This window comes from Schistocerca gregaria, chromosome 3 (assembly GCF_023897955.1).
Source record: "Schistocerca gregaria isolate iqSchGreg1 chromosome 3, iqSchGreg1.2, whole genome shotgun sequence".
In the NCBI taxonomy this organism is placed as follows: domain Eukaryota; kingdom Metazoa; phylum Arthropoda; class Insecta; order Orthoptera; family Acrididae; genus Schistocerca; species Schistocerca gregaria.
In genome coordinates, this window is record NC_064922.1 from 594,419,478 (window position 1) to 594,438,464 (window position 18,987).

General features: G+C 40.4%; 1 protein-coding gene across 18 annotated transcripts in view; it reads right to left on the reverse strand.

Annotated features, from left to right (window-relative positions):
* LOC126356275 (liprin-beta-1) overlaps positions 1 to 18,987 on the reverse strand; it is a 299,230-nt gene that overhangs the window by 61,897 nt on the left and 218,346 nt on the right. For all 18 annotated transcript variants that reach the window (XM_050007143.1, XM_050007138.1, XM_050007133.1 and 15 more), the window contains 3 exons: positions 18,283 to 18,421; positions 11,958 to 12,098; positions 2,815 to 2,977 (listed from right to left, as the gene is read on the reverse strand). In XM_050007143.1, coding sequence (XP_049863100.1) covers positions 2,815 to 2,977; positions 11,958 to 12,098; positions 18,283 to 18,421 — 443 coding nt within the window. The remainder of the gene's footprint in view (positions 1 to 2,814; positions 2,978 to 11,957; positions 12,099 to 18,282; positions 18,422 to 18,987) is intronic.

Genomic DNA, 18,987 nt, shown 5'->3' on the forward strand with positions numbered 1-18,987 from the left:
ATGAGGGGGGATGAGGAGGGGCTTAATTAAAATGTGGCATCATAAAAATACAACAATAATATTACAACAAAAATACAATTTATCAATACTAAATAGTCACTGCAAAGCCTGGGATAACATAATTTTAGGAGATTGATTACTCTTCTGAATAAGTCATGTAAAAATATTGAGGTTTACGATTTATGAATGACAGTTTTGGGCTTAATAACAAATTTTAACTTTTTAATACATTTTGTAGCTGTTACAATACTTTTATCATCAACAGATTGCTTGCAAATTACCTAATACTATGAGCTTAAAATACATTCACTGCAGAATGTTTCTATTTATTTAGGAGGAAGTTAAATAACTCATATGGCGAATAAAAAGGATTTACAGTAAAATTATTTTGTGATTTTCAGTTAAAATTATTCTGATATTAGTAATCTCACATCTAAATGACACAAAGTGTGTTTTAAGAGGCACCACCTGTTTCCTGTTGTGCATAACAATTTTGTCAGTTCATAGATAGTTCCTTTAATACTCAGTTTCCACAACTCACCAAGTAGTATGGTGATGTTAAAACAATAATATGAACTATATTGCTTATGTTCTACAGGATTCATTTATTTGGGTTAACGTTTTCAGCTTATAAGGCAATCATCAGACTTTAACTATTACTGTCACAGAAGATACCATGTTCTTAAATAACCCTGGAAAGGATATTATTCATTTAGACTAAGGCACAAACACACAGTAAGTGTCATCTTTGAGAATGAAAATTGAGCTACTTAAAGAGGTTAGAGCAGGGTTCTATTTTCTTAAACAAGCACTGCTGCACAAAAACTATTTTACAGCACAAATTACTTCATGGGTGGCCCAAAACTAACTTTTGTAACAGATCATGACACTTTCAACTTAACTAATAGTGGGTTTTTCCCATATTATTTACTGCACGTAAGGATGCCTCATGGACCTGGATATTTATCTGTATCCTGATTTCCTGTAAGTTGGCAATTCCTGCTGAAGCTGGCAATTCTACATTTACATTTACACACATACTCCACAAGCCAGCATACAATGTATAGCAGAGGGCATCTAGTACCACTACTACTCAATTCCATACCTATTCCACTCACAAATGCAGCGAAAGAAAAACAACTGTCCATATGCCTCCATACAAACCCTATTTTCTCTTATGCTGCCTTCGCAGTAACAGTTACAAATGCCTTTTCTATAAATTTTCTCAATAGTGCTTCATGAAGAGAATGTATTCCCTCCAGGAATTCCCATTTAAGTTGACAATGGATCTCCATAATACTTACTTGATGATCGGACATACAGGTAATAGGTCTAGCAGCATGCTTCTGAACTGCTATGATGTCTTCATTTGATCTGGCCTACTGGCGATCCTACACACTTCAGCAGTATCCAAGATGGCTACCACCAACTCCTGGCACCCAATCCACTCTCAGTGTTCGCATCTGCTGCCTAAGTATGCGACTGTAAACCTAAACTCCATCCACAGACTAAACCCCATTGACAGAATCCATCCACATCCACCAATGGTGATCTAGACGCAGTAAAGAGGGGTATAGGGGATTGGCACACCACTCCCAGCCGCTGTCAGTTTTTGTGAACTGGAGCAGTTACTAATCGGTCAAGTGGCTCCTTAACTGGCATCGTGAGGCTCAGTGCTCCCAATTCCAGTTCTCTAACCAAGGAAAAATCCCAGGCAATACTGCAAGTCGAACACAAGTACTCCAGAAGGCAATTAGGCACACTGACCATTCAGCTACAGGAGTTTGCAACCGCTCCCAAAGTTTGCTTGCAGCAACACCTAAAGTTTGCACACAACTGCATATAAAATTTGAAAAATCACTGAGACTTCAAAAACCACTTGAAGTTGATTAGTTCAGTACATATGTGCCATTTTCTGTGGGTCCTTATTTATTTCTTAATATATATCAGCTACATCTTAGCTTGCATGGTGGTTTTCTTTTGTGGGCTTGAAGGATAGAAAGCAAGATCCTTTTTCTTTTTTTCTTTTTTTTTTCAGTATCATTCTTTGGTTTCTTATCTTGAAATCTACCATGAATACACATTTTACATCTTCATACTTTTTAACAGATGCACTGGTAACACTAATGCATACTAAGAAATAACTGGAAAATATATGACACAACCAAAAATAAATTCTTGCTACTACTGCTTCTCAGTTGGTAAGTAAGAACTTAGGGTGGAACTACACATGCACAAGTCATTCTGCTCTGTTTTATTGAACTAGCCAGAAATCTAGATGATGTTTCTAAACAATGCACTAATTCTGCTTCAAAACTTAGTAGTTACATTAAACTATGTTAGGGTACCAAAAGTAAGGAAGACTCAAAATAACTAATGAAGTTAACTGCATGCACTGAATGTTTGCTTGTGATGTCTTTCTGAAAATAAACAACAAAGATTTTCAATTATCTCTGTGGCATGCACCAAATGTTTGATTGTGATGTCTTTCTGAAAATAAACAACAAAGATTTTCAATAATCTCTGTTATTGAACTTTTCAGTCTTCCATTTTTAAAGCGTGTGGCTTGCAACTGTATCCACTCCCCCTTTCCCAATCAATTAAGTCGAAAATTGAGTTATCATTAATAAGAATTTGTACAGTCCATTTAAGTCAGATGTTGATAAAGACTAAAATAAAGTCTCTATGTTTTCTATTTAATCTTCACGAAATATCTCAATGGCAAAATTCGACTTCATTCATTTATTTTCCTGTCCACAGCTTCTGCTGGTATGGTACCCACATTCCAATCACAAAAATTTGTGAAAGCCAAACCTTCATTCCAAGCTCCTTTTCAATCTCTTGCTGTGATGCAGCCAACAATTGTGCACCACTCTTCACCCACCGCTTTGCCTCAATAGCGTAGCATTCTAAGCCCATTTCTGTCAACCAGCGGGCAACGGAGTCACTATCCCATTGAGCAAAAGGTCCATCGGGTCTGGAAAATAAAACCACGGTTACACTTTATCAAACATAGAACTGGCATCAGTTTAAAACATTATGTCCCTCCATGACACACAAACTTAATGTATCTAGAACTATATGAAAATGACACAATGTGTGACACAAAATGTGTATGACTCCTTGAAGACAGTCTGTTATACAGAAAAATCCAAGAGACAGGGATCTAGGACAAAGCGTTAGTATACACAAAAGTACAAGCTATTTTTTTACTGATGCTTAGAAATACATCAGTCTTCAATATCTCTGTGTAACTACTCTTACCAGTAATATTCAAAATAAAGCTACACATGTGAATGTTCTGGGTTCTGTCAGCCTGTTCAGTTGTATTTGGGATTACTATTTTTCTGTAAAAGTGCTTTTTTTCATAACTCCATTTCCACTGTTTTATTTATTGTTAAATTATTTAAGAATTTATCTCTCTAGTACAATAACTCTTTCAGAACTGCTGGAAAAATGTTATACAATGAAGTCCAGCTAAACGTCCATCATATGATACTAACCCCAGTGGCATGTGTCCATGGAACAGTGTTTGTGAGGCGTGGTGCCATATATAAACGAGCTTTCGCAACCAGCGGCTGCCGTGTGTGTGTGTGTGTGTGTGTGTGTGTGTGTGTGTGTGTGTGTGTGTGTGTGTGTGTGTGTGGGCGCGCGCGTGCGAGTATATACCTATCCTTTTTTATACCTATCCTTTTTTCCCCCTAAGGTAAGTCTTTCCGCTCCCGGGATTGGAATGACTCCTTACCCTCTCCCTTAAAACCCACATCCTTTCATCTTTCCTTTTCCGTCCCTCTTTCCTGACGAAACTTCCACATGGGAAAAATATATTAAAAACGAAGATTCCAAGACTTACCAAGCGGGAAAGTGCTGGTAGACAGGCACAGTAAATAAAACACACAAACACACACACAAAATTTCTAGCTTTCACAACCGACGGTTGCTTCTTCAGGAAAGAGGAATGAGAGGGAAAGACGAAAGGATGTGGGTTTTAAGGGAGAGGGTAAGGAGTCATTCCAATCCCGGGAGCGGAAAGACTTACCTTGGGGGAAGAAAGGACAGGTGTACACTCTCACACACACACATATCCATCCGCACATACACAGACACACGCAGACATTTGTAAAGGCAAAGAGTTCGGGCAGAGATGTCAGTCGAAGCGGAAGTACAGAGGCAAAGAAGTTGTTGAAAGACAGGTGAGGTATGAGCGGCGGCAACTTGAAATTAGCGGAGGTTGAGGCCTGGCGGATATCGAGAAGAGAGGATATATTGAAGGGCAAGTTCCCATCTCCAGAGTTCGGATAGGTTGGTGTTGGTGGGAAGTATCCAGATACCCCAGACGGTGTAACACTGTGCCAAGATGTGCTGGCCGTGCACCAAGGCATGTTTAGCCACAGGGTGATCCTCATTACCAACAAACACTGTCTGCCTGTGTCCATTCATGCGAATGGACAGTTTGTTGCTGGTCATTCGCACATAGAAAGCATCACAGTAGGCAGGTCACTTGGTAAATCACGTGGGTGCTTTCACACATGGCTCTGCCTTTCATCGTGTACACCTTCCGGGTAACAGGACTGGAGTAGGTGGTGGTGGGAGGGTGCATAGGACAGGTTTTACACCGGGGGCGGTTACAATGGTAGGAGCCAGAGGGTAGGGAAGGTGGTTTGGGGATTTCATAGGGATGAACCAAGAGGTTACGAAGATTAGGTGGACGGCGGAAAGACACTCTTGGTGGAGTGGGGAGGATTTCTTGAAGGATGGATCTCATTTCAGGGCAGGATTTTAGGAAGTCGTATCCCTGCTGGAGAGCCACATTCAGAGTCTGATCCAGTCCCGGGAAGTATCCTGTCACAAGTGGGGCACTTTTGGGGTTCTTCTGTGAGAGGTTCTGGGTTTGAGGGCATGAGGAAGTGGCTCTGGTTATTTGCTTCTGTTTCTTTCTATTTTATTTACGTCATTAATCTGAACCCAACAATTACGTTTGTTATTGTCTCTGTTGCATTTCGAAATCTTTTCTATCATCTTACTTTCTCTTTTTGTTTGTACAAGTAGTTTCACTTTGTTTTCATCTTCCCTTTTTCCGTAATCTACCATACATTTTATCCTGCCTAATTATAGTCAATAATACGTAATTTACTTCCAAACCATAACCTAAAAACTTTTAACGCTTTCAACATTACCACTGCTATAAAATCCACTGTTCCAAGTTTACAAACATTTCGTGTAAACTCGTGAATACTATTTCACAGCTTCAGTTCCTTTCACCCATTAAACAACCATCTCAGCTATTTCCAACAACTTTCGTTTTATTTCCATTCCCGTTTTTCCCACATAACCGATCATTTTTTAGCAGCTTCCCACAGGTTTAAACGTTATTATTTCTTAGTCAGACAATTGTTAGCCTCATTTTCATAATCTGCCAGTACATAACCAGTCCTCTGAGTACATTTACACGCAGTTTTTTCGAAATTTTCCTGAATATCCCCACCCTTTAACGTGTTTCGGAGACAACACAACTACCTAACCTTTGCACCCATTGTTGTTCACCAACTTAAGTTCAGCACAGGATCAACATAGCTCATCTGAAACCAACACTTTTTCGACTTTTTTCACACCTTTATCTCTCCCTATATATATATATTCACTTTAACCTCATGTTACCCTTTCCATCTTCTAATACCATGTCAACCTCACAACATCCCTACAACGACCCCATTAAATTTTATTTAGATTCCCTCCGCAAACATGCCTTCACCCTAGCCAGATTACGCTCCCATATTTTATTTACTCAGGCTTGTCTGACATTTGGCATTACCCCCAAAGGCCTCACACTTAAAGTTCCCATCTCTGGCTGCAATCCTTCTTTCCATCAGTCCTTATAAGAGTTCCAAACTACGTAATCCATAGCCCTCACCCGCCTAATCCTTCACCTATAAATCGACTCGGCCAATGAACACACTCGTCAACTCCTATCCCAAATCAAAGTCCTCAATCTTTCCTCTCCCACATCCACACCGGCTGTTCGTAGCATCCTCCTACAGGCCAACCGCAAATTAGAACAGCATGCCACCCTCCACCTCAAAAAACTATCCAATCTCCTTGTTTCCCACCTCCGGAAAGGCAACTCACTCACCCTCCACAACCTTTCCAACAAACCTCAACCTCCTCTCATTGCACACAGACCCAATCTCTCCCATTTACTCAATCTCCCACTTCCAACTCCACTCCCCCCAACACCTCAAAATTCTAGTCAACACAATCTGGAACCACAACACCCCAATTCAGTAGTTAACCTTTCCTCCAAACCTCTCTCCCAATCCGAAACCTCTGTCCTATCCAAAGGCCTCACCTTCAGCCCTACTCCCAGATTCAACCAAACTGCCCTTGTCAAAGATTTACTGCCCTACACTCGTAGCCTCTGCTGGAAATATCACTTTGCCACGAAGAAAAATAATCCTGATCCCACTCCTAATGATCCAACTCTCCAAGACACTATCCAAATTGAACCCTGCCTGGAACAGTTCCGTCCTCCATCACAGCGGGACCCACCTCCTCTTCCTCAAAATCACCCTCTCCAAAACTTCCAGGAATTTCTCACTTCCAGCCTTGCCTCTCAATCTTTCTTGAAAAACCTTAATCCCACTCCCAACATCACCACAGCCGAAGCCCATGCTATCCGTGATCTGAAAGCTGACCGATCCATCATCATTCTTCCAGCTGACTAGGGTTCCACGACCGTGGTACTTGATCGTCGGGAGTATGTGGCTGAGGGACTGCGGCAGCTTTCAGACAACTCTACATACAAAGTTTGCCAAGGTAATCCCATTCCTGATGTCCAGGCGGAGCTTCTAGGAATCCTCAGAACCTTAGGCCCCCTACAAAACCTTTCACCTGACTCCATCAAACTCCTGACCCCACCGACACCTCGCACTCCTACCTTCTACCTACTTCCTAAAATTCAAAAACCCAAACATCCCGGCCGCTAACAACAGACGAAACAAGCTACATAAAAATCTTTACATTTAGCAGAGGTTTAGGGGATTTTTTGGACAGATATAAACAAAATAAGCACTATACTGCAGATGAAATTGGTGATGTATTAGTGGAAAATGTGACAGAACCTGATTGCCAGAAAGTCTGTAGCAACCAAGTTGAAGTCAAGTCATGATCTGGATAATTGTATGCCTAGTAAGCGGATTAAAGACAGGATAGCACCATACCGGTTTAATAATAAAATTCAGAAAATACTGAGTAAACAGACAGCAGAAGACACAAATGATGACATGTGAAAATAAGTAGAGATTCATGCATCTGTTTTTACAGATCTTTTTAGACTGATGTGCGAGGCACAAAACAACTATCATGATCATACCTTAGCAAAGGATCTAGCTGAGAACCAGAGAAAATTTTGGTGCTTTATAAAATCACTATACAGTTTGAAGGCTCCTATCCAGTCACTTGTTGGCCAATCTGGTGCAACAATACAAGATAGCAAAGGAAAGACAAAGTTTCAAATTTCACACTTAAGAAATCATTCAAGCAGGATGACTGTGAATACCTCCATTTGACCACAGCACGCACTCATGTATGGTGAGTGTAGTAAAAGGCCTTCCGTGTATAGAAAAGTAACTGCAAGAGTAAATAATAGGCAAGTTGCCAGGTCCGGGAGGAATCCAATTTGGTTTTACAAGGAGTACTCTATGGAATTTAGCTTGCATTTATCTTGAATCTCTTGACCAGTGCAAAGTCCCAAGTGTCTGGGAAAAAGCACTGGTGACATTTGAATATAAGACAGGTAAGAGAACTGACTGCAAAAATTACAGACCAATATCCTTAACATCAGTATGCTGCAGAATTCTTGAACATAATCTGAGTTCAAATATAATAAAGTTCCTTGAGATGGAAAGCTTTTGTCCACAAATCAGCATGTTTTAGAAAGCATCACTGGTGTGAAACTCAGCTTCCCCTCTTCTCAGACGATATATGGCAAATTATGGATGACAGACTACAGGCAGATTCCATATTCCTAGATTTCCGAAAAGCACTTGACATGTTGCCCCAATGCAGGCTGTTAACGAAGGTTAGAGCATATGTAATAGGTTCCCTGGTATGTGAGTGGCTTGATGACTTCTTAAGTAACGAGATCCAATACAATATCATCAATGGCAAGAATTCAGAGATAAGGGTGTCATCAGGAATGCCCCATGGAATTGTGATAGGATCACTATTATTTTCTTTATACATAAATGACCTGACAGACAGGGTGAGCAGCAATCTGCAGCTGTTTGCTGATGGTATTGTAGTGTTTGGAAAGGTGTTATCTTTTCGTGACTGTACAATGATAAAAGACAACTTAGACAAAGTTTATAGTTGGTGTGATGAATAGCAGCTAGCTAAAAGTAGAAAACTGTAAGTTAACACAGATGAGTAGTATGCTACTTGACATAATCAGGTGGATTAAATATCTAGGTGCAATGGTGCAAAGTGACATAAAATGGAATGAGCATGTGAAGACTGTAGTGGAGAAGATGAAGGGTCAACTTCAGTTTATTGGGAGAGTTTTAGGAAAGTTTGGATTGAGAATGTATATACACTAGTACTCTTGGGTACTCCTTGATTGTTTGGAATCCCAAACAGGTCAGATTAAAACAAACAATGAAGCAATTCACATGGAGGCTGGTAGAGTTGTAACCAGTAGGTTTGATCAATATGCAAGTATTACGGAGATACTTTGGGAATTCAAATGGCAATCCCTGGAGAGAAGGTGAAGTTTTTGAGGAACACTAATCATAAAATTTAGACAAACGGGTTTTAAAGCAGACTGCAAAACAATCCTAATTTCACCAATGCACATTTCACCTAAGGACCACGAAGAAAAGGTATTCCAATATTCCGCTGCCCACCAAATCTATGCAATATCCTCATGCATCCCCAATCCACCCCTGCTCCCAACCTCTTGCCTCAAGGGTCATATTCATAAACCTAGATGCAAGACTTGCCCTCTACATCACCTAGTCTAATCTGGCCACATGCATCGAAGATAGAGCTATCTACGACGTCATTCATGTGATTTACAAACTAAGCTACAACCACTGTACTGTGTTCTACAGGGGCATGAAAATAAACAGGCTGTCTGCCCACATGAGTGGCCACCAACAAATTGTTGCCACGAGACAGCTGGATCACCCAGTTGCTGAGCATGCTGCCCAACACTATGTTCTTTGCTGTAATGACTGCTTCACAGCCTGCGTCATCTGGATCCTTCCTATCAACACTAGCTTTTCCGAACAGCACAGGTGCGAACTTTGCCTACAATACATCCTACCTTCCCATAGCCCTCATGGCCTCAGCTTTTGTTTGACACTGTCCTTCATCCAACTACCCTCTGCCCTGCTCCCACTCCAGCACTGCACAACACTATAAATACACCAATGCACCCAGTCTTTTTTCCCTTTCTTTATTTCCTCCTTTTCCGCTCACCCTGCCCTGCCCCACCTAACCTCGTGACTTCACCTAGCTGCCCTATCCTGTCCCCACCAAGTGCCTGTGTGCTGGCACAAGCTGTCGCCAGCACTTCGGTTGGCAAAGATGTAGCAAGAAGATTGATAGTAGGTGCTGGATCAAGCACGCCTATCAAGAGAGAGGCCCAAGACAGACACGCTGCCAACACCCTCTCAACTGCATGTATTTACATCACTACTGTTGAATGGAGATCCTCAAGTTGTCAGTAGCTCAATCACTGGCACACTAACTCGCATTCTACTACAGTATCTGTCATTCATCGCGTAGTGGAACTTGTATTTCAGCAGCAGTGAAGCTAACATGGACTATTAGTGAAGAGCTTGTGCCACAACACATGGACTCTTGAAGTTAAGTAGCTTCCTGTTTATGTAAATACAGAACCCTGTTAATATATGTGTAAAGTTGTGTTGTAGGAAGACAATACCGACTACCAAACAACATCCTCTCCCTAGATCCCTATGGTACAAGACTCTGCAGTGGCAACGAGGAGACCACAGTGTTGACAAGAATACAACAGCCTGTATGCTCCCACAAGCAGCACTTTACCATCTTCCACCCCTACCCTGCTATACCTTGCCCTCCCTGCTCCACCCATATTGCTTCTCCCATCATGTGCAGTTGTTTGCAGTACGGCTTCAGTGGCCAGAGACACTGGTCATGTGTGTGAACTGTGCTCGTGTGAATATGTATGTTTGTCCACTTTAGAAGAAGGCCTTTTGGCTAAAAGCTGGTATGTTTAGCAGTCTATTAGTTGTGCCTATCTGCGACTCAACATCCCCTCTATATAGCACATAGCAATCTATCCTTTACATAATAGTATCATTATACCATCCTGCATTTGCATTGTTCGCTCTCAGTAGAAGTCATTTGTGTCAGTGAATTACTCATCTGAACCCATGTTGTTGCTTGAATGATTCCCCATTCGTGTCTGCTCAACTTACATACTTTCCTTACAGTACCTGCAATGCCGCCAGGTGGCATTCAGTCTCATGGTGGGCAGTGGTCTTAATGTTTTGTCACTACAATGTAGATTAGATTAGATTAATACTAGTTAAATGGATCACGAATACGATATTTCGTAATGATGTGGAATGAGTCAAATTTTCCAATACATGACATACTTAAGTTAATTTAACAACATAATTAAGTTAATATAACAACTTTTCTGTTTTTGATTTTTTTTTAATTTTTAATAATTTTTTTTGTTTGGTATTTTTTTCTTTTTTTCTTAATTTATATCTAAAAATTCCTCTATGTCCTCTATGTCTTTCAGACGTGTCCTGTGGGATTAAGCTCAGTGAGATCACTTTTTAGTTTGTGTACATCAAAGCACCTTCTGCACAGGTTACTGTATAGTGCAAGAGGAATAATACAACATTAGCCACTCCCTGTTGACACAATGAATAAATTTTCACAGTTACGTTGTTTTGATTAACCACATGTGTAAATATGTCTTACATAAAAACTAAGAGCCGCAGCCAAAAACAAAAAGGGACAATAATAAAATAAGAAACTTCCTGGCAGATTAAAACTGTGTGCCCGACCGAGACTCGAACTCGGGACCTTTGCCTTTCGCAGGCAAGTGCTCTACCATCTGAGCTACCGAAGCATGACTCACGCCCGGTACTCACAGTTTTACTTCTGCCAGTATCTCGTCTCCTACCTTCCAAACTTTACAGAAGCTCTCCTGCGAACCTTGCAGAACTAGAACTCCTGAAAGAAAGGATACTGCGGAGACATGGCTTAGCCACAGCCTGGGGGATGTTTCCAGAATGAGATTTTCACTCTGCAGCAGAGTGTGCGCTGATATCAAACTTCCTGGCAGATTAAAACCGTGTGCCCGACCGAGACTCGAACTCGGGACCTTTGCCTTTCGCAGGCAAGTGCTCTACCATCTGCCAGGAAGATTCATATCAGTGCACACTCCGCTGCAGAGTGAAAATCTCATCCTGGAAACATCCTCCAGGCTGTGGCTAATCCATGTCTCCGCAGTATCCTTTCTTTCAGGAGTGCTAGTTCTGCAAGGTTCGCAGGAGAGCTTCTGTAAAGTTTGGAAGGTAGGAGACGAGATACTGGCAGAAGTAAAGCTGTGAGTACCGGGCGTGAGTCATGCTCGGTAGCTCAGATAGTAGAGCACTTGCCTGCGAAAGGCATGTCCTGAATTCGAGTCTCGGTCGGGCACACAGTTTTAATCTGCCAGGAAGTTTCATATCAGCGCACACTCCGCTGCAGAGTGTAAATCTCATTCTAATAATAAAATACTGTTATCAGACTTAATTATTTTATTAGCATCTGCCTGATGAACTAAAATAAAGACTTGCACACACTACCTTTAAACTTGCCAAATTACAGAAGCATAATTACATAAGCTTATACATGAAACACAAAAGTGAAAACCATTGTAGTAAGTATATCCAGCAGTACAATCAGGTACTTACAATGGTGGAGGAGGTGGCTGTGAGTTCCAGCCAAGCCGTGGACCAGCAGTAGCACGCACACCTCCCCTCCGAAACTCTCCATCTGTCATCAATGATGGAATTGGAAGGTCCTCTAGATTGCCTGATCCACTACGTTTCATCCTGTAAAATATTTAGTAGTGAGCAGTCATTATGAATATACTGCAAATAATAAAATAAAGCTGTAGTCAGCTTGTGTTACTTTTGTTACTGTCTGATTTGTAATGGAAAATTTCAGTCCTCACACCACTTCTTTGCCCTGAACATGTTAAAAATATTATGGTTTCACTTTTCCAACTTTGAGTTTGAATTTTCATTGCACTATCCAAAGAAAAATGCTTTTTAATGTATTTACACGAAAACTTCGAGATGGGTGTAGGCAGAACATGTGTTGCCTTTCTGTATTGACAGCATCCAAGTGCAGTGTTGTTCAGGGTGTAGTTGGAGAACAATAGTGGAGCAGAGCAATTTGAAAGTGGTAGGAAAAGACAAGAACTTGTGCAAATGGAACATCAAAACATACCCTGCATACAGTGGAATTATATTGTGTTAGTAGTGGAGGGGACAGCTTGAGACATAATATCACTGATGTCACATTGTATACAAGTACAGAAAAGGAGGAGTCAAGTTTGTTACAAGTTCTAACAATAAGTCACATCCTAAAGCAGTTAAGTAAAATTCATTACTCACATTTACCAACAAAACAAAAATATTGAAAGTTCTGTTATATTTGGTAACGGAAATCAATACAGTGACACTCTATTTATCCCACTATTAACAAAACCTATTACGTATTGAATACGAAAAGGCTATCACAATGAGCTTGCAGACTCTGTATATCTGGCTGTATCATGTGAGACTGTTCCAACTCTGCAATGAATGGTTAATTCCTATGTTACAATGCACATCCTACTCTCAATTATTTAGAAGCAGTGATCACCACATAAGCAGCAAAGTGATATGAGGTTATACCAGGTGTGCAGTTAAACTTTTCATTATCTATATACTTGTCAGACATTTTTTACTACATTTGTCACTGCATGTATGGTCTCATAATATGAACAGTACAGCACCCCCAATATCATGCAGGTGTTTAAGAGTTTCTACTGTTTCAAATGTATAACTTCATCAACAGAAAGTAAAAGGACTGGTGAGGTTTAGGAAATGGGGAGAATTACAGAACAGTCACATTCAGAACCGTGAGTCAAGGAACAAATACCAGGTGGGATGAGAAGGAAAGACTGATTGATTGTTGGGGACTGCACAGGATGAGAGCTTAAAGGTTGAAGATATGGTAATAAGAAAGACAGAGATACAGACAAAACGTAATGCAAGAGTGGAAAGTTAAGTGCACAACCTATGGTAGAGGTGGGGAAAAATAGACAGTTCACAAAATAGCAGATATAGAAAACAAAGTGGGAGTGAAGAAAGGGGTAGAGACCAAGAAAAATCACATAAATTAAGGCCAAGTGGCTGGCAAGAACCAAGAACATGCTGTACTGTCAGTTCTGATGAGATTTGAAAACCTGAGAGCTTAAAGGATGAAGATGGGGTAATAAGAAAGATAGAGATACAGACAAAATGTCATGCAAGAGTGGAAAGTTAAGTGCATAACCTGTGGTAGAGGTGAGGAAATTGACAGGTCACAAAATAGAAGATATAGAAAACAAAGTGGGAGTGAAGAAAGGGATAGAGACTAAGGAAAATCACATAAATTAAGGCCAAGTGGGTGGCAAGAACCAAGAAAATGCTGTATTGTCAGTTCTGAGAAGCTGGTGTCAAGAAGAAGAATCTAGATGGCACAAGAGGTGAAACAGGCATTGAGATCACGACTGTCATGTTGCAGACAGAGGTGTACATATTCTGCTTTCAACCCTCCATGCTTGCCAGTCAGCCAAGCAGGCAAGCTGCCTACACAATATCACCAGAATGAGCAAGCTTCTCCACTCCCATCCATGCCAAGCTGTGCACAACCCCATGCAGGCTACAGGAATCTTGCTTGCTTGCTTGCCTGCCTGTCTGCCTGCCTGCCTGCCTTCCCACTGTGCTACACTACATGCCCATTTGTGCTGTATGCTCTCATTGTAGTGTTAGGAGTATGGTTTGGATGTTTTTTTACCTGAGTATCAAACACTGGAAATTCCAGGAAGGAATGTCAACAATGTAGGAAAAAGACAGATTACTACTTACTGCAAAGAAGACACGTCAAGTTGCATACAGGCACAACTGTGTGTATGAATGGTGTGTCTCTCTCTCTTTTGCTGATGAAGGCTGTGGTCAAAAGCTTATTTAAGTGTCTTTTAATTGTGCCTGTCTGCAACTTAACATGTCTTCTATACCGTGAGCAGAAATCTTTTCCTACGCTGTTGATCTTTTACGTATCACAAGATGAAGCCCAATATACTACGTATATTCAATTTCAGTCATTGTAGCCCAGAAAATAGTGTATTTTATTTATCTTTTTTTTCCTTTTCAGTTTGTTTTGGGGTTAATAAATCTGCTCCCGGGATTGGAATGACTCCTTACCCTCTCCCTTAAAACCCACATCCTTTCGTCTTTCCCTCTTTCCTGAAGAAGCAACCGTCAGTTGCGAAAGCTAGAAATTCTGTGTGTGTGTTTGTGTGTTTTATTCATTGTGCCTATCTACCGGCGCTTTCCCGCTTGATAAGTCTTGGAATCTTTGTTTTTAATATATAAATAAAATACTTTGATGGAAATGGTTTTCTCTACAACTTCACCCTCTTTTGACTAGTACTAGCTATTCTCAATTCAAACTATCATCAGGTCACCTCTAATACATTTTCTGTAATAGGCTGAATTGTCTCTGAAAGTCAAGAGTCTTTACCAAGTAAAGTAAGATAACCTTAATGTGTTTCAGCCAAATATGAACACAATTATAACGATTTTAATTGCCTTCTTATAGGATATGATGTGTATTGCAGGTTCACTGAATTCATTCTAAGTGGCCTCAATAGTTCATTCTAATTCCCCAAATGCATTTTAGCAAACATGAAACTCATTTCTCATGTTATGTTAATCTAAAAAGCACATGTTTGATGGAAGAAGCTTCTCTTTCATACTAAGCTCTCTTCATGCTATGTTGTGTACCACTGGAATGTAGTTTTTAATATCCACAACCCCCTTTTTTCATATCAATCCATGTTAGCCCTAAATTTAGAAAGCCTATATGTTGGCAAATGATCTCAAGTCCTTAGCACACATTTCCACAAACCTGTCAGGCACTTACTCTTTGTCCTGTTTCAAAATATTTATGGAGTGAGGAAACTGATGGTCAAATTTACAAACATGTCATATCATACTCAAGGTTCTCAGATGAGTGTTTAGTAACGTTTTACACAATTTGTATAACAACACACCTACCAATTTATTTGAAGCTTTACCTATGACAGACTTGGGCTCTGTTTCATGGCTGGTATACATTCCCCAATTCTTAATTTCTCTACAACCTCCTTTAAGTTTGGTACATTCATTTTGCTGCTCCAACCTTTATGATAAACGAGCTGCTGTGGAACTACTTATGCAAACATGTACCTGGCTATTCTGTAGTCATGTTTCTTCCCAAGTCGGTCCACTTTAACCAGGTTGAGTTGTTTTAATGGTTGCAGCAGAGACAGGGGAAGCAGGCTGGAAGAATTTGTACACCTCTGGTTGCACAACATGCTCTGTTACAGGATATTGTGTGTTGGCATTATACTCTCTGTTTATGCCCACTTATACTAACTGATAACTTGGTGGTAGCCATACCAATACAAATGCCGAACAGTGTTTATGTAACAGCTGGTACACAACATCTGATATTCCACAGGTGGCTCTCCCTTTGATAGTATGTATTTTGCCAGTTTTTATCCTATCTGTTACGTCTCCCTGACCCAGGGTTCCGGGTGACTTTTCCGAACTGTACCCATTTCCTAAACATCACCAGTCCTTTCCCTTCATCCCCCTTCCTTTCCCTTAAACCCTTCTGACAGAAGGAGGAGCCACTGGTTCTGAAGACTTGCAAATGTCAATATCTCTCTGTGTGTTTTCTCCTGCTGCAACCGGGTGAGTAAATTTTTTATCCCTCCAATTACATTATATGTCATTAATGAGTACCTCGATTAAGAGAAATTGACTGTCATGGACAATAATGTGTTGATGACAGATGTTGCTGCAGACTGTAATGTATTGTAACAGCAGAGATGGGCCACAGTACAACAAATCACTCATGTACTCATTGCTAAACAATAGCAAGTGGTTAATGTCCAAATAACACAGAATCAACCTTCTTGCTATAGGATACCACCGAAAATGTGTAGATATGCTCACAACATGCAGAGATTGCCACATATGCACAAAAACATGCATCAGATACTCAAAATTGGGTGTGGATAAAAAATTACCACCTCTGTAGTTGTACAGTTCGCATTATTGCTTTCAATGCAAAAGAACATGGATTTGATTCTTGGTGCCTCCTCATATTTTCCTGAGATAAGGAGGTCTGGAACTAGGTCCACTCAGCCCCATGAGGCCAAGTACGGAGCTGCATCAATATAGAAGCAGTGCTGTAATCAGGATTCATCTACTAGTAATAATAGATGGAGGGATTGGCAACATGCTGATCACATGTCCCACAATCATAGATCACTGTTCATTGTGCCTTGTAGGCACCAGTCGGAACAGGCCTCAGCCTCATGAGGCCAAGTACGGAGCTGCATCAATATAGAAGCAGTGCTGTAATCAGGATTCATCTACTAGTAATAATAGATGGAGGGATTGGCAACATGCTGATCACATGTCCCACAATCATAGATCACTGTTCATTGTGCCTTGTAGGCACCAGTCGGAACAGGCCTCAGCCTCATGAGGCCAAGTACGGAGCTGCATCAATATAGAAGCAGTGCTGTAATCAGGATTCATCTACTAGTAATAATAGATGGAGGGATTGGCAACATGCTGATCACATGTCCCACAATCATAGATCACTGTTCATTGTGCCTTGTAGGCACCAGTCGGAACAGGCCTCAGCCTCATGAGGCCAAGTACGGAGCTGCATCAATATAGAAGCAGTGCTGTAATCAGGATTCATCTACTAGTAATAATAGATGGAGGGATTGGCAACATGCTGATCACATGTCCCACAATCATAGATCACTGTTCATTGTGCCTTGTAGGCACCAGTCGGAACAGGCCTCAGCCTCATGAGGCCAAGTACGGAGCTGCATCAATATAGAAGCAGTGCTGTAATCAGGATTCATCTACTAGTAATAATAGATGGAGGGATTGGCAACATGTTGATCACATGTCCCACAATCATAGATCACTGTTCATTGTGCCTTGTAGGCACCAGTCGGAACAGGCCTCAGGCATAATTCTTGAGTGGTGTTTATAAAGAGTATGGATAAATGTCACCTCGACTGATGAGATGCAATACCAATTGGTAGACACCAATAGCAAAACACAAGAATTACACAAGTGAAAGCATTTCTTTTGCCAAAAAAAGTTTGTTCAAGCAGGTGATGGTATCCTCAAGGTGAGTGAGAGTTTACACCGGATGGAATTGATATCAGCAAATGATTCAGAGCTACTCTTCAACTGAAAAATTGCACAGGCGATCTGTAGTTTCAGCAAGGCAATTCACCACTCCAAAAGTGGGTTACAATCATTTTAAGTACACTGCTACAACATGTAGATACTCATCTGTTCCCCTGTCATCTGACCTTCATCCTTCACCTGAAACACTATCAAGTGAAATGTGAATGCTCTTGACCCAGCTCCAACTTTTCTCTTGAGTTGTCTATGGTGGCTGAGCAATTACAGATCTCGATGGCTGCAATTCAGTGTTACATTTTGTTTCATGATGTGTCACTGTTTTCACTGGGGTAAAAGGGAGTGCTATATGTTACTATATTAGTTTTCCTCCAATTCAGTTCCTCATGAGTGTGTTACTACCCTCCAACAACTGTGAATTATGCTCATCATTTTTTTTTTCTGTTTTCTTATCTTTCTTCTTTTTTTATGGAGGAATTTTTAAATACTCCAAAAGCTACGAGTGGGGCACTTTCTCAGTTACTGTTGAATCTGGATATCAGGCACTACATTTTACTGCAGCATTTAATTATTTTTCTGCACACTACGTTTTCCTCCTAAATTACAGCTTTGCAAGTTTTTCTTTCAGTCTACCGCTTTGTTAGAAACAGTATCTGCTGGACAGTAATAACTAAATAACTTGTTTTGGTGAAAATGTTGCAAGAACAAGATGAAAAAACGAAAAACAAATTTCTAGCAATTAGGAACTGGACAAACATACCTGCCAAATATCTTTTTAATTCCTTTGTTTCTGGTTGCCTGGAGTGGACTTTGTTGTGGTGACAAGCTTGAGCCTACATCTTCCTCTTCCTCTTCTTCTTCTACATGTGAATCCTCAATTACAACCCTCTCAGCATCAGCTAGAAACAAGATGTGTAACCGAACAAAATTAATTTTTTTATATGAAAGTAATATATTTTGTTAATCTACAAAGATAATTTATTTAAATCTAAATTATGCATGCACCATCTCATCGTGCTCTGGAATATACAGGGCATGCGGGGTTATTACCGGAGCATGACAATACCCAACAATGACACAAGTGCAAGATGTACATCATGTACCATATAATCAAAACAGTGTACAGGATGGCAAATTCCACAGAAGTGTCTTTTCCTTCTTTCTCAACCAAGCAAGAAATCTCTCAAAAAGTTGAAAGTAATTTTGCCTATCTACAGATACACTTCAGCCATGAAAACATATCTGCAGTCAATGACAGAAAATAAATGGTTAAGAAATGTAGGTTTCTCGGCCTTCAGAACTGCGTTTCAATTAGTGAATGTGCAAATGACAATTGCACATAATCTAACAAAGAAAATAATCAATGTTTGACAATATGATGTAATTGGATAGATAAAAAATCTACTCACCAAGTGGCAGCAGGAGAATGCAGAAAAAAAAAGTTTTATTTGCGCAAGCTTTCGGA